We start from the raw sequence: 15,584 nt of genomic DNA, 5'->3' as shown, positions 1-15,584 counted from the left end.
TCTTGCTTCCAGAGTGGGTTTGTTCTGAAGTGATGTGGTGGCTGTGACTTAGGTTTCGGTGAAAATCAAAGTCTGGTGACTTCAGTTTGAACCTCCAGCTGCCTCTGCAGCTTGCTGCTGTTACCAGCTTAGACCTCAGTCTCACTTGAATCACTTCTGTGAGCTGAGCTCGCTACTGCTTCCCCCATCATGTCTTCCTGTGAAAAGCACCTCTTGATCTGCGAAGCTTTGGGAGTCTTCTTTCAGTTACCAGGAACATGAAATAAAGTTTTATGTGTTTCCTATTCTTTCATACTCATGTACTTTAAAGCATTCATGCACTGAGAAACCACTGAAACTGTGTTAGTATCTGTGCTTGTATCTTACAAACGTCTGCCACAGCATAAATTGATTTTTGTTTGTGTCTTTTAATAACTGAGCTGATATATTAAGTTAGGAGTAAGTATGATTTTCCTATTGAATGAGTACAAATGCATGTCCTCTTTGGTTTCAGCCACATTGTTAATCATCTTGTGAGAGCGAAGTGCAAGGAGGTGACTCTCCATAAGGATGGGCCTCTAGGAGAGACCGTCTTGGAATGTTACAACTGTGGATGTCGTAATGTGTTTCTTCTGGGCTTTATTCCAGCTAAGGCAGATTCTGTGGTGGTTTTGCTGTGCAGGTGAGAGAATGCCTTTGTTAGCATGTTTGTGTCAGGTTTGTTCCATAAGCTGTTTTCTAAATGGTGATGCTTGGTTTTATTTTGTACCAAAATATATTTTATGCCCTAATTTGACACAATTTTTTCCTTCAGATGGATTGTATACAAGTACATAATCACTAAAGGATCGTTCTGTTATGCTGGGTAATTGTCTTGGTTCCAGAGAAAAGTATTTACCTGAAGTGAAGCAGTCCTTAATGGAAGAAAAGTGGTTTTCCCCTTTTCCAAGTCTGAAAAATCACAGTTTTAGAAGAGTAACACTTGTCTTACACTTGTCTAATTTAACAATTTTTCCAATGTTTTGGTTGTGCAGGCAGCCATGTGCCAGCCAGAGCAGTTTAAAGGATATTAACTGGGACAGTTCACAGTGGCAGCCTCTTATCCAAGATCGTTGTTTCCTTTCATGGCTGGTGAAGATTCCATCTGAACAGGAGCAGCTGAGAGCCCGTCAGATTACAGCTCAGCAGATTAATAAACTGGAAGAACTTTGGAAGGTATGTGCTGCTTCTCAAATGCTCATTATATTTTACCAAGTGCTAACTTTTTGTTTTTATGAAGGAAGGGCAAGATTGTTTTAGCAGCTGTATAAGGCAGGGAACATGCTTAAATCGCATGAGATTTGAATGCTGCAGGTTTGACAAACAGTGCAGCTGAGAATTGATGAAAGCATTCAGGAGACTTAAAGTAGGAAAGTTTTGCCTTTGGGTTCTTCAGCTCTGTTCAAGTTGCACTGCCAGGCAGTCTGAAAAACAACTTTCCTTCCCCATGTCACATCTTTCACTTGCTTCTGCTTTATGTGGTTGACTAGCTGAGTAGGGAATTCTCCATTCATGCTTAGTATTTAGCTGTTGTTTTCTGAGAGGGTTTTCTGTATGCTCTTTAAAGGATAACAAAACTGACTGGATGTGAGTATGACATACAATCTCTGGGTGTAGTGTTAACACCATGACATGTGTATACCTTGATAGAACTTCCTGTAGTAGTAGAACACAATGTTATCAGTCATGTTGCACAGTGAATACTTGTCACTTGTTTATATTTAAAACTTTGAAAGAAACCACTTGGTCTTCAAATTCTAGGAAAATCCATCTGCAACCCTTGAGGACTTGGAAAAGCCTGGTGTTGATGAAGAACCACAGCATGTCCTGCTTAGATATGAAGATGCTTATCAATACCAAAATATCTTTGGTCCTCTGGTCAAGCTTGAGGCAGACTATGACAAGAAACTCAAGGAGTCTCAGGTAATACACTTGAAATATGCCTGTTTGAGGAGGCTTCTGACCAGTTCTCTGGTGTCAAACGTATGGTTGTAAACAGCATAGAAATAGATGTCTTTATTACAATACTATTACATCACAGTAACTATAGTAGTAATAGTGATGTTTTGAAGTAGAGGACAGTGAGGATTGTATGAGTTAGCAAACAGCTTTTTAAGAACCTAATGAATGTCTTTTCTTTACTATTAGACCCAAGATAACATCACAGTCAGATGGGACCTGGGCTTGAACAAGAAAAGAATTGCCTATTTCACTTTGCCAAAGACTGATTCGGGTAATGACATTTTGATTGTATGTTTTGCTTGGGTTGTTTTATGCCTGGTGAATAATAGTGTTCAGAGAACTCTTCTGGTCTGGCCTGGGGTATAAGATAGTATTGTGTTGGTTTTGATTTGGGAGGTGGTTGTTTGGTGAACATTCTGAGAACATTTTTCCTTCCTTTGTAGATATGCGTCTTATGCAAGGAGATGAGATCTGTCTGAGGTATAAAGGAGACCTGGCCCCTTTGTGGAAAGGAATTGGTCATGTTATCAAAGTTCCTGATAGTATCCTTTACTTAGTGAGCCTTCAGAAAGCCTTAGTGGAAGGTTGAATCCATTCTCCAAGAAACCAGTAAACATGTCCAAAAGTAATTCTGAGCTAATTTTTAATTTGTCACAGGGGGGGTTGCTAAAATAATACCAAAATTGGGAAAAATACAATGGAGAAGTTTGCTGCAGATTACTACTTAACGAGGTTCTACAGATTATGGTGATGAGATAGCCATCGAGCTGAGGAGCAGCGTGGGAGCGCCTGTGGAAGTCACTCATAACTTCCAAGTGGATTTTGTATGGAAGTCAACTTCATTTGACAGGTATTGAGAAAGCAGTTCAGAGTTGAGCACATAATGGGTGCAGTTGGTGTGTATTTTCTTTTACCTTCAGAGGGAATCCTTGAACAGGAAAAGTTGTATTGTTTGGTGAGGCTAGGAGTCAGGAATCTGAGTGTGCCCAGTGTCTATACATGTGGTATCTGGCTTATAGAGCAACAGGTCTGACTTTCATCAGAAACTGCATTAACCTGAATGCCATCAAACTGTCAATTTTTCTCCTTTTTAAAGGCATGCTTAAGGTATGTTGCAGATACATCAGGGGTGGGGGTTGAATTTACCTTGTGTTCAGTAATAGTTGGGATGTAAAAAGAACTGGCTTCAGCTTCCTGAACACTGCTCCATCATTAAATACTCTCTGATTTTAGTTGTTATTCCTAGACTTTGAATTGCTTTAACTAGCTGAAGTTTCAAGGCATTTGAGTTGGCTGTTGGGTCAGTAGACTCCAGAGATGTCTGTGCTGCGTTTTGTAAATAGGAGCTGGTTTGTAATCCTGAGATACACCAAATACAATTTTTCATTAAATCTTAGACCTAAAATTACTATTACAGATTCTGTCTGATGTTTTGCTACAGATTTTTCTGGTTATAATACTTTGTAGTATGAGGAAAAAAACCTGTTTCCCACAAGTCTGATTTCTATCTCTGAATTCTGTTAGTAAGTCTTCTACATTGCCTTTTTCCCCAAGGTATATTTTGCATCTGATGTGTGATTAACCTTTGTGTAGGACATTTGTGGATAGTTGTAATTGAAGTCATACTGATTCTGGGGTGTTTTCTGCCCTTCCTTCATTTCAGAATGCAGAGTGCTTTAAAAACATTTGCTGTGGATGAGACCTCAGTGTCTGGGTACATCTATCACAAGCTGTTAGGTCATGAGGTGGAAGATGTAATTATTAAATGCCAGTTGCCAAAGCGCTTTACAGCACAAGGACTTCCTGATCTCAACCATTCTCAGGTAACCTCATCTCCTTTTTACTATACACAAAAGAGAAAGGATTTATGAATAGAGCTTGAGCAACTTTGTAACTTCCTGTGCATTGAATACTGAATAGGTCTATGCCGTGAAGACTGTCCTGCAGCGTCCTCTGAGCCTTATTCAGGGTCCTCCTGGTACCGGAAAGACAGTGACATCAGCCACAATTGTCTATCATCTGGCTAGACAGGGCAATGGGTAAGAACTGTTCTCACTGAATCCTGTATGTAGGAGGTTATTTTATCAATGGTCAAAGAAATAGCTTCATTTTAAAATCAAAATGATTTGTATCACTGAACTTTCTAGGGTTTTTAAAAGTGTATTTTTTCTGGGAAGACTTGTGCTTATTTCAGGAAATATTCTTCCCCAGCATATTTTTTGGAGACCTGTGTTGGAGCGCAGGGTTTTATGGCAAGTCTAATGGAAACAAACTTACAGCTCATTGAGACTTTCTGCTTCCTATTTTCCCAAGGCCTGTGTTAGTCTGTGCTCCGAGTAACATCGCTGTGGATCAGTTGACTGAGAAGATCCATCAAACTGGACTGAAAGTGGTTCGTCTGTGTGCTAAAAGTCGCGAGGCAATTGACTCTCCTGTCTCCTTCTTGGCATTGCATAATCAGATCAGGAACATGGATAGGTAAGAAATGGTTGAAAGGAGCAGGGGAACAAAGAAACCCAACTGAAGTGTTGTGATGGACACCACTGATGAACTGTGTCACGGTGACATTGTGTTTTTGCTTTGTGGTAACTTCTTTGTTCTATACTTGTGTCCTGTTTAGTTTTATGAATGCGTTCCACTGGAATCCTACAAAGTTGTTATTAGGCCATAAAGCAAAATTCCTTTTTTTGCAGCATGCCAGAACTTCAGAAACTGCAGCAGCTTAAAGATGAAACTGGAGAACTGTCATCTGCTGATGAGAAACGTTACCGGGCACTGAAACGAACAGCAGAGCGGGAGTTACTTATGGTAAGGTGCACTGGTTCTAGTAGCTTAAATAATTGCCTTCCTCCACTGGAGGCTTGGCTGCAGTTTGGTGGTGGAGATGAGAGTACAGTTTAACTGTGGGGAGATTGTTGGAATGGTGTTGGATACTCCTCCATGTAGAAATACTGACTGTTGATACCCTACTTGATTAATCTTAGTTGTGTTTCTGTCTCAGAACGCAGATGTGATCTGTTGCACATGTGTGGGAGCTGGTGACCCAAGGCTTGCAAAGATGCAGTTCCGCTCCATTCTGATCGATGAAAGCACACAGGCCACTGAGCCAGAGTGCATGGTGCCAGTGGTGCTGGGAGCAAAGCAGGTAGGAGCCTTCGTGGGAAGGTGCTTCCATACTACAGATGGAAGCATCTTTGTCTTAGTCCTGTTAGTTTTCTGTTTCCATGCATAATCTTTGCTTAGAACATGTCGGTACTGTTGGAACAACCATAGAATCATAGAATAGTTAGGGTTGGAAAGGACCTGTAGCTGTGCCTGGGATTGCTCCCACCCAGGTGTAGGACCTTGCACTTGTCATGGTTAAACTTCATGAGGTTGGCATCAGCCCACCTCACAAGCGTGTCAAGGTCCCTCTGGATGGCATTGCTTCCCTCCAGCATATCAACAGAACCACACAGCTTGGTGTCATCAGCAAACTTGCTGAGGGCACACTCAATCCCACTGCCCATGGCACTGACAAAGGTGTTGAACAAGACTGATCCCAACACCAGTCTCTGAGGGACACCACTTGTTACTGGTCTCCAGCTGGACTTGAGCCATTGACCATAACTCTTTACATGTGGCCATCCAGCCAGTTCTTTATCCACCCACCAAGTGGTCCATCTGTCAAATTGATATCTCTCCAATTTAGAGATGAGGACATGTCATGTGGGACAATGTCAAACGCTAGAGACTGAATAAGATTTTACTTGAAAATGATGAGCCGAAAAGCTAGTTGACACTAAAGATTTGTAAACCTGAGATTAGATCTGAAGCTTATTACAAGTCAGACTAGTTAGTTCCTAATATATTTTATAGCAGGATATTGCTGTTGTTTGTAGCTTCTGAGCAAGTTTCAGGAAATAGAAACTTAGAGGTCTACCAACTTCTTTTTCCACAGCTTATTCTTGTGGGTGACCACTGCCAGCTTGGTCCTGTTGTGATGTGTAAGAAAGCTGCTAAGGCTGGGCTGTCTCAGAGCCTCTTCGAGAGGCTGGTGGTGCTGGGGATCCGGCCCATCCGCCTGCAGGTGCAGTACCGCATGCATCCTGCACTTAGTGCTTTCCCATCCAACATCTTCTATGAGGGTTCACTCCAGAATGGTGTCACTGCAGGTAAGCAAGAACAGTAGTCCTGCAAATTCCTTTCTGTTCCTTAAAGAATCCTTCCTTTCATCCTTCATCTAGATGAGTGTGTTAATACATTCATTTAATAAAACTTGCCACTATGCTTATTTTGAGTCTTTTAGGTGCTTTGATATGAAAGTAGCATGTTGTTGCTAGTAAAACAGTGCTCAAAATTGTTCTACTTTCTTTGTGCTCTTCAGCGGACCGTGTGAAGAAAGGGTTTGATTTCCAGTGGCCACAGCCAGACAAACCAATGTTTTTCTACGTTACACAAGGACAGGAAGAAATTGCCAGCTCAGGCACCTCTTACTTAAACAGGTAAAGAAAATTCAGCACTGATATATAAGCTTACTTAAAGATACATCATCCCAGTGTATCTCACATTGTAAGGGAGATTGTTTAACGAATCTGTTACTAATCCTATCGCATCCCTTGGAGACGGTCACAAGTACTGAAGTCAAGAGAAAGAGCACTATGTGGTTCCCACTGCAGACCAAATATCTAAGAATTTCTTTATCTAGAATTTCTGCAAAAAAATTCATAATATTCCTTGTTCTCCATGACTTGGGGTGGCCTTGCCCTGAATAAAGGCATTAACAGCTAACTGAAGGCTTGTGATTTCCAAGAAGAGTTACTTTCTGTTTCTGTGAAGATGGTATTCAAATGAGCCAGCCCACAGCTGTCATATGTATCGTGTGTTGGATACAGTGTTCAGCACTGTTGATCTTTATGCTCTGCAGTAATTCTTCTAAATGAATAAAATGTTGCTATTGGCTATTAACAGCTGTTGATGAAGTTGTTGATGTGCTTTGTATAATCAAAGCTTCTAGTAAGGATGGTGCAGGCTGAGCTGCATCCTGGAGCTGGTTTGCCCTAAGCTCTCTTCCCAGTAAATGAAGAGAAAAAGGCATTTCCAGTGGGAGCAGTTCAGCTATTAAGTGGGTTGGAATTGTTCTGTGAAGGTGTGTTTTCTTTCACTGGTAGCATAAGGAGCATGGGACAATAAAGTGCCTAATGTGTGAAATGAATTTGGGCCAGCAAGTAAAGTGTCTGCAGTTGCAGCAGGAAATGCTGATCAAGTTGCATTTTGAGGCCAGAATTCCAGTAGCTCCTGAAGCAGAGTCTTTAATTTTGGCAGGGGTGTGTAAGGGATGAGAATTTAATTTTCTTTTGTCTATCCTGTTTTTTTGTGGGGTTTTTTGGTTGCTTTTTATTCTGTACATCCAAACTCTTCTTTTTAAAGAGTGAGCTTAAAACACTTTGCTCCTTTTGGTCAGATGCATTTGCTCATGTGCCTGGGAGGAAAACCAGACCAAATCATAAACTATATCTGCTGGGTTATTTTTAATCTGTGCTTGATGAGCAGCATGTGCAAGACTGAATGCAGCCACCCAGATTGTGCACAAACACACACCACAGCAGTTGGCTGACATGGGGATTGGCATTAAAAGCATTTTATATATATATAAAACTTTGAAGATAAAGCAACTGAAGTATCTGTTTGCATGACAGACAAGGAACATTTTTAATGATCTCACTCATGAAAGTACATGTGTACATGGAACTCTACTAAGAAGTTCTATTTTGGAATGGGGGCTAGGAAGTCTGGTTGTGTTGGTGAGAAGGTGGATTTATATGTTACGGAGAAACACTGTGTCATTCTGAGGCTTTTTTTTTGTGATGGTCCTTTTGTCCCTGTTCCTCTGGCTGAGAATATCTGTGCATGACCTAAGTCAAGAGCTGATAGTGGTGAATGTTCCTGCAAAGCTGAAGCTGGATTAGTCAGAGTGCTCAAGCAGCACAGAATGGTCTTTTTCTTGAAGCAGCCTTGAAGGCAAAGGCCAGCTCAGCATTTGTATTCCAAGTTTGTCAGACCCATTAGCTTGCAAGAAGTTCAACCTAATGCCTTGATTCTCCTCAGATAAACCAATCTCTTTTTTTTCCAGGACGGAAGCTGCCAATGTGGAGAAGATAACTACAAAGCTATTGAAAGCTGGTGCCAAACCAGATCAGATTGGCATTATAACTCCTTACGAAGGGCAGCGATCCTATCTGGTGCAGTACATGCAGTTCAGTGGCTCCTTGCATACAAAGCTCTACCAGGTACGGAGTGCTTGTGCACATGGGAACACTCGGATGCAGAGAAGCTAGAAAAGTCAGATATTGTGAAACTTCACAATATATTCATTTGCAGTCTGGCTTCTTAACCATCTGTCTGTATTCTTTAGCCATTTAGGGGGGGGGGTTAGTGATTGTGGTTAAAATAGACTGGGGGAAAAGTTTAGGAGGTATCAAATGCCAATAAATGTCAGGGGAGCAGTTGGCCACATAAAGGAGAGTGCCTTGTTATGGACTCCAAAAGGAATGCTCCGTGAGTCCATCCTCTGAGGACTCCTGGAGGCACAGAAAGGAGAGGTCATTAGTGCTTCAGCTATGGAAAAGCTTCAGTCAGCTTGTGCCTTAAATAAAAGCATCATGCCAGGAGACATGAAGGAAACCAAGCACCATAAATTCTGATGGATGTACTATTTATTTGCTTGGGAACACATCCTCCCATCAGTGGAACTCCTCTAGCAAACATTCGAATTTGTTGCTACAAACAAGACTGTTGTATGTCTAATATAGTCTGTTTTGCAATAGTGAGGACTTGGTCAGTGTTTTCATTGAAGGAAAATTTGGTGGAAATACTTTTACTTCTGCCAGGAATGATCTGTCCCTCTGATTCAGGATTCTCGGAGGCTGTGCTAATTTGGACCTGTTCTACTACGAGGTTTGGAATAGTCAGAAGTCTTTTTGGCAAAATAGCTAGGAAAGGGATGCTTTCCATAGTGCAAATGCCAGGTTTGGAGAAATGTGAGAACCATAAAGCACTGAACATAAAAGTAATTTGTCCTAAACTGAGACTGTCTGTTCTCCTTTAGGGAAACTATTTAGTGAGCAGTGGAATTACCAAATCATTTGTCATTACAAAAATAACATTTTAATCAACTGATGGGGACTGCATGGCCAAGGCAGGTTGTAATGCCTGTTAGTAGCAGAGCTGTTTTGCACTGTGCTGCTGTGATTTACATGTTTTCATCTGTTTCAGGAAGTGGAAATTGCAAGTGTGGATGCCTTCCAGGGACGCGAAAAGGACTTTATTATCCTTTCTTGTGTGAGGGCCAATGAACACCAAGGGATAGGGTTTCTGAATGACCCCCGGCGTCTTAATGTAGCTCTTACAAGAGCAAGGTAAAGTAAAATTGGGCAAACTCTAATCTATTCTAGAGACCTACTTCAGTCTGCTGAAGCACTGGTACAGACCCACGAACAGAAGGTGTGTGTTTTGTGGGTCGTGGGCCCTTTTCCCCCCTTGTTTAAGGGAGTCTTGAGTGATTTCCACATTCCCTACAACTTCCAAAAGCAATTTCAACCTAATGAACGTTTCCACTTGCCATCAGTAGCTTGTAGAAGCTTCCCTTTGTACCCTTCATCTGCTGCTTTACCCTTTCCAGCAACTATTTCTTATCATTTTGCTTCTCTCAATGGGTTTGATTACTGAGAAGGGTAATTTGGAATCAACACTGTTGGTTGGCTTTCTTGGGTTCTGCAGGCTTTCCAGCCAATCCAGGGTCATGGCTGGTTGAGCACACTGGTGTGTTTGGCAAACCTGCATAAGGAAGCTTGTGATACTGAGCAGCTGGCTGCTGCAGTCTCCTTTCAGGTGTTCTATCATAGTACAGAAATCATCTGCAGTAAACAAACCAATTGCATCAGGGTTTGTTACACCTACCATGGGCTGCTGTTGGGTGCCCTGATGTGCTGTGGAAGAGGTGGACTTTGAGGCTGTTCTGACATTTAGTCATTGCTTTGGTTTTAGTAACATCGCTTTAGTTTTAGTCAAAGTTACTAATTTTACCTTCTCTGTCTGCTGTTGCTGCAGGTATGGAGTAATTATTGTTGGGAACCCAAAAGCTCTGTCTAAACAACCACTCTGGAATCACCTGCTGAATTACTACAAGGAGCAGAAGGTGCTGGTGGAGGGACCACTGAACAACCTCCGGGAAAGCCTTATGCAGTTCAGCAAGCCCCGGAAGCTCGTCAACACCATCAACCCAGTAAGTCTCACATGGTTGTGGCATGAAATAATTGGGATTTGATTAATTAGAAATGGATGGAATATACAGTTGTCCCCATAGCCTAACACCCCTGTAACTTCCTATTTTTTGTTGCCTGGTTAATGCAGTATGACCCAAGTAAGTTGCTGCCTCAGCTGTTTGTAAGTTAAGTGCTTGTAGAAAATCCTTTTTGGTGCTTCTTTATAGCTGTTTACTGCAAAATTTGATGAGGGGTTAAATTCTGAGGTGAATGAAGCATAAAAGAACTGGTTTGTGTAGAAATGGCAAGCTCATGAGGCACGTTTGCTTACACCATTGTACTTTAATCCTCAACCTACAAGTTTTATACATAGTCCTTTAGCATAAGTAGCATTTGGGGGAGGGGGCAGCTCAGCAGTCATCACAGGATGGTGGCAGGAATAGAGCCAAGGGAAGAGCTATCATCAGAACCTGAAAATAGCCTGAAAATTCATCAAATGCTTCACAGTGTGAGATGGGCTGTAGAATCTTTTCTTTTTCTTGTCATGATGTAGTTGATAGTTGGATGCATTCCATGTAGAACAATTACTTTACTCAGCACTTGTAAAGTATGCATGATCCATGGTGTGCTACTGGATTTTTTTTACCCAAAATAGCTTATACTGAAGTTGCAGTGCAAAGGTTTCTGTGCAAAAGCTTTGTCTAACTCCTCTAATGCTTCCAGGGTGCCCGTTTCATGACTACTGCCATGTATGATGCACGGGAGGCTATTATTCCAGGATCTGTCTATGACCGGAGCAGTCAAGGTAAAGGAAACTCTCAGAATTAGTATCTTCATAGGTTTTAATTTTTCCTCCCCCATAGGGGCTGGTATTTGACAAACTTCTAGATGGTTGGAAAGCCACTACAGAAAAATGAGGAATTCAAGAACTGAAAATGTTTATGATACACCTGGATTTTGCTGTCTGTATATAGGAGTTCTGGTGTCTGCAGAGCAAGTGAAAAATGAGGGGAAAGGGAGTGTGTGTGTGTGTCTATTTTGGAAGTCATAGAATAGTTAGGGTTGGAAAGGACCTTAAGATGATCTAGTTCCAACCCCCCTGCCATGGGCAGGGACACCTCCCACAGTCTTAGCTGGTGCTGTAAACGAGTAACTGTAGGAATGAGCATGTTAGATCTGAAATTAAATGTGGAGTAAATGATGAACAGGAAGCACTGGTGGTCCCTGGCAGGGGTAGGTTTGTCCTTTCAAATTCTGCTCCCAAGTTCTCGATTCCTGTCAAAAACAGGAATAGGAATTGCTTTTGAAATGCCTGGAATCACTGTGGCTTTTCCTCCCTTCCCCAGGCCGCCCATCCAACATGTACTTCCAGACCCACGACCAGATCGGGATGATCAGTGCTGGCCCCAGCCATGTCACTGCCATGAACATTCCCATCCCCTTCAACCTGGTGATGCCACCGATGCCACCGCCAGGGTACTTTGGCCAAGCAAACGGACCAGCCGCAGGTATGGGCTGAGGGGAGCTGGGACAAACCCCACAGGGTAGCTCTGAAGTCAGAGAATGGTTTTTGCTCCTCCTGTGAGAGGAGATGATGCACTTCCGTTAGTTGTATGGAGTGCAAGCACAGCAGCACTGCAGCCTCAGTGACTGTCCCTTTGCTGCGTCTATGCTGGTGGTTCCTGTACCTGAAGGGGCCTACAGGAAATCTGAAGAGAGACTTCTGACAAGGGCAAAAGTCAAGGGGAATGGCTTTAACCTGACAGAGGGGAGATGGAGCTGAGCTCTTAGGCAGAAGCTGTTCCCTGTGAGGGTGCTGAGGTGCTGGCACAGGGTGCCCAGAGAAGCTGTGTCTGCCCCATCCCTGGCAGTGCTCAAGGCCAGGTTGGACACAGGGGCTTGGAGCAGCTGCTCCAGTGGAAGGGGTCCCTGCCCCTGGCAGGGGTTGGAGCTGGAGGAGCTTTAAGGTCCTTCCCAGCCTGAACTGTTCCATTACTTCTCTGCACCACTACGTTGAGTGCATACAAAACGTTGCCTCTTGTGAGTGATCAAGTCTTTAGAGAAACAGTTGATTCTCATGTTTGCATGTCTAAGGCTTCTCACTGCTGGTTGGGATTAATGCTTTTCCAGGACGTGGGGCACCAAAAGGGAAGACTGGTCGTGGTGGGCGCCAGAAAAATCGTTTTGGGATTCCTGGAACTAGTCAGTCAAACCTTCCAAATAGTCAAGCGAGCCAAGACGTGGTTTCCCAGCCCTTCTCCCAGGGTCCACTGACTCAGGGGTATATCTCCATGAGTCAGCCATCACAGATGAGTCAGCCTGGGCTCTCCCAACCAGAATTATCACAGGTAAGCAGGATTTGATGGACAGTGGGGTTTATGTTGATGATTCCTGTGCATGCACATCCTTGTTTCCTAGCAGTGAGCAAAATGGAAATTGAAACTATTTTCAACAACTCATGCTCCTTGCCTTGGTGAACTTTACATACACTCGGGCATAAAGTGTGGTGCTGCATGTCTAGACTTCAGCTCAAGCCTTAACTTTGTCCCACTTGCCTGTTCAGCCTCTGCTATTGCAAACCCTTTTGTATTTATGGGAATTCTGCAGCAAAAAAGAGTAATTTAAAAAAATCCCAATGCAACCATACAAAAATCCCCCCCAGCCCCAAACCTCTGGGCTGCTGGGTCCTCTGCTTGCTGAGGGTGCACTTGGGCTGGGTGAGGAGGTCGAGGTTTAACACATGCTTTCATTTTCAGGACAGTTACCTTGGTGATGAGTTTAAATCTCAGATTGATGTGGCGCTGTCACAGGACTCTACTTACCAGGGTGAACGTGCATATCAACATGGTGGAGTGACGGGACTGTCACAGTATTAGAGTGTAAGGCACCCGAGGATCATTCCTCTGCTTCCTCCTCCCTGTTAACGTTCACGAACGCAAGTGTTTGTCTTAGTGACGTCCCTAATGCAGCTTGTGCTTTCTTGCTTTCAGGTTGAGGAAGAAGAGCTAAGCTTGTGTGGAGCTTAGTTCATCAGCATTTTATTCTGGGTAATAAAAAAAATAAAATAAAATGGATACCTGTTTTCCACTGCTAAAACTGAAGCACCACTGTGTGAGAGCAACAGGAGAAAGAAACCAACCAACGGAGAGGAGAGAGAGAAAGGAGCGCGCGAGAGAGCCCACTGCTAAGCTCACTGAGACCAGGAGCCTGACCGGAGAGGAGAGAGCGCACTGAAGGACTGGCTGGCGGCCTCACTGGGAAGCAACTCCCCTGAAATGAGTGGTCAGCCGAGTCCCTGCTCCCCCAGTCAACAAGCTCAAGAGAAGGGCCTTAAGCAGGTTTCACTTCATTCCATACTTCTCTTTGCGAGCAGGGCATTATTTTTCAGAGCAGATGGGGAGAGGAAAACCCTCATCTCAGAGTTGTTCTCGTTGTAAAAGGGGTACTAATTTAGCAGTAACTGTTTACATTTTAGAAGCAGAGTATCTGAGAGAGAAAGACAGAGAGTTCCTGACTCAGTGACAGCAAGCCAAGCAGAATCCAGCGGAACATGGCTGATGCTCAACTCTGAGATGCAGGTTTTGTTGTCCAACACTGGCTCTGAAATCCTTAGTGTCATCGTGTCGCCCACATTCTGAACGGGTCTTTCGTGGCAAGGTGGTTTTAAAGAGATCCTTTCAAAGGAGCACTGAATTTTAGAAGTCTGTCTCTGAATTCTTAGTGGTGGACCTGGGGAGATGCTTGTTCTGAGAAGCTTACAAAAAGTGTAAAACCAAAACTAAATTAGAGCACCAACTTTTCAGTGTGATTTAAAGTTGCAGCAATCAGCCTCTTCTTCCTACATTGGATAGCAGTTAGAGTGACAGGAGCCTGCGCGCTCCAGCAGGAGGAGGGTTTCAAAGCTTTCTGTATGCTTCAATTGGCAACTGTCTGGACTCTACTCTGTGAAAAACAGCCTTTCTGTAAGATGAATTTTGCGCTTGAAAGGGGATGGGTTCCTGTGCCCTTCGGCCTGGAGGAAAAGATGCTAACGGGCCTGCTTGACTCGCTCCCTCAGACCTGGGGAAGAGGTAGTGGAAACTGGGGATTATATATTGGTTTCGAAGTAAAGACTCTACAATGTTAATGAAGCAGGTTGGGAAAATGGACAAAGCGGGCGGCTGTTGGAAGGTGGCCTCTGAGAGCTGGGTGGCATTAGAGATACTGGGTCAGGCTTTTTTGTGGGGCTTCCTTGGTGCGGAACGCAGGTCGCTGACAGGTTCAGGTGTGAGAACCAAACCCGGAGCCGTGGCCATGGCTGTGCCATCAGCGCTGGCTTGAGGAGTAGCTGGAAGTCAGAACTGAAAACAGCACTTAAGAGAAGCCATCCAATTTCAGAGTTGTACCCATGTCTTAAACGAGTCCTATGGGAACACTGGGAGCATTTTAGTTCTGTCTAAACCTTTTTAAAAACAGGGCAGAGAATTGACAATAACCCCCAGCCCCATTTTTATCCAATCCCAAATGAGCCGAGCCTCTACCTCCCAATTGGCAACCAACAGTAGTGTGAGATTCACTAACCTGGGTGTTTTTAAAGTCTAAGTTAGCTTTATACTCAAAGGGCTCCGAGTGTTTCTAGTCTTTTTCTTTTTTGGGGGGGGGGGGGACGGGGAGGGGGAACTCAAAATACCTCTCATCTGAATGTACTTAAATGACGTAAAAACCCACTTTTTGTAGCTGGGGGGAAGCCCTTTCATCACTGTCCTTTCTGTAGATCGTTGACCTGCTTTCATAACCTGTATTTGCTGTAGTTTTTCAGGAGTGTCTCTCCCCAGTGCAGACCTGGTGTAGCATCCCCACAACCCGTGAGTAGCGAGCACATAACCATGGAGCAGGTGTTCAGGGGGGGTTTTGTTCAGTCCTGCAGCGAGAACTGCAAAAGAAACTTTTCTGAAGTGAAACCCATTCTTTTCTCATCAAAAGCCTCCAGAGTTTAGACTCAACGTGAGCCCGGAGCCAGAGGCCACCTTCCTCCTGTGAGATGGACTCTTTTATTTATTAACATTGCCGAAGGGCTTTTTCATTTTCTTCCTCTGTAGGCTGCGTAGCTGCGTAGATGTTTCTGATAGGTTGAAGCTGTACCCTCTGTGCAATGCAATCCATTGAGTACCGTCCCCCTTCCTCTCCCCTCACCCCCTTTATTTCACTGACGGGAATGCTTGCCTCTGCTTTGTGCTGGTTTTTCCTTTGTAGCAGTTACTCTGAGTTTTATAAATCCAGACATCAGTGCTAGCACGGTGTTAACTCTTTTGATTTTGTCTCAGTTTGTTTTAAACCTGTTTGTCATCAATAAAAATATTAATAAACAGCTCTTGCATTCGA

At 43.5% G+C, this 15,584-nt stretch overlaps 1 protein-coding gene across 2 annotated transcripts in view; it reads left to right on the top strand.

Moving 5' to 3' along the window:
- The window catches only part of UPF1 (UPF1 RNA helicase and ATPase), a 22,426-nt gene extending 6,842 nt beyond the window's left edge, over positions 1-15,584 (top strand). The window contains exons 4-24 of one of the 2 annotated variants that reach the window (XM_034070779.1): positions 494-661; positions 1,014-1,194; positions 1,780-1,941; positions 2,167-2,251; positions 2,424-2,522; positions 2,722-2,830; positions 3,644-3,803; positions 3,901-4,019; positions 4,294-4,458; positions 4,674-4,788; positions 4,982-5,125; positions 5,921-6,134; positions 6,347-6,464; positions 8,093-8,249; positions 9,235-9,377; positions 10,069-10,243; positions 10,947-11,028; positions 11,570-11,731; positions 12,354-12,571; positions 12,980-13,102; positions 13,214-15,584. In XM_034070779.1, coding sequence (XP_033926670.1) covers positions 494-661; positions 1,014-1,194; positions 1,780-1,941; positions 2,167-2,251; positions 2,424-2,522; positions 2,722-2,830; positions 3,644-3,803; positions 3,901-4,019; positions 4,294-4,458; positions 4,674-4,788; positions 4,982-5,125; positions 5,921-6,134; positions 6,347-6,464; positions 8,093-8,249; positions 9,235-9,377; positions 10,069-10,243; positions 10,947-11,028; positions 11,570-11,731; positions 12,354-12,571; positions 12,980-13,099 — 2,896 coding nt within the window. In that variant the 3' untranslated portion in view covers positions 13,100-13,102; positions 13,214-15,584. Of the gene's footprint in view, positions 1-493; positions 662-1,013; positions 1,195-1,779; positions 1,942-2,166; positions 2,252-2,423; positions 2,523-2,712; positions 2,831-3,643; positions 3,804-3,900; positions 4,020-4,293; positions 4,459-4,673; positions 4,789-4,981; positions 5,126-5,920; positions 6,135-6,346; positions 6,465-8,092; positions 8,250-9,234; positions 9,378-10,068; positions 10,244-10,946; positions 11,029-11,569; positions 11,732-12,353; positions 12,572-12,979; positions 13,103-13,213 lie in introns of both variants that reach the window. The other variant, XM_034070778.1, reaches the window with a different exon arrangement.

This window comes from Melopsittacus undulatus, chromosome 19 (assembly GCF_012275295.1).
Source record: "Melopsittacus undulatus isolate bMelUnd1 chromosome 19, bMelUnd1.mat.Z, whole genome shotgun sequence".
Classification (NCBI taxonomy): domain Eukaryota; kingdom Metazoa; phylum Chordata; class Aves; order Psittaciformes; family Psittaculidae; genus Melopsittacus; species Melopsittacus undulatus.
This window is presented reverse-complemented; position numbering and strand designations above follow the sequence as displayed.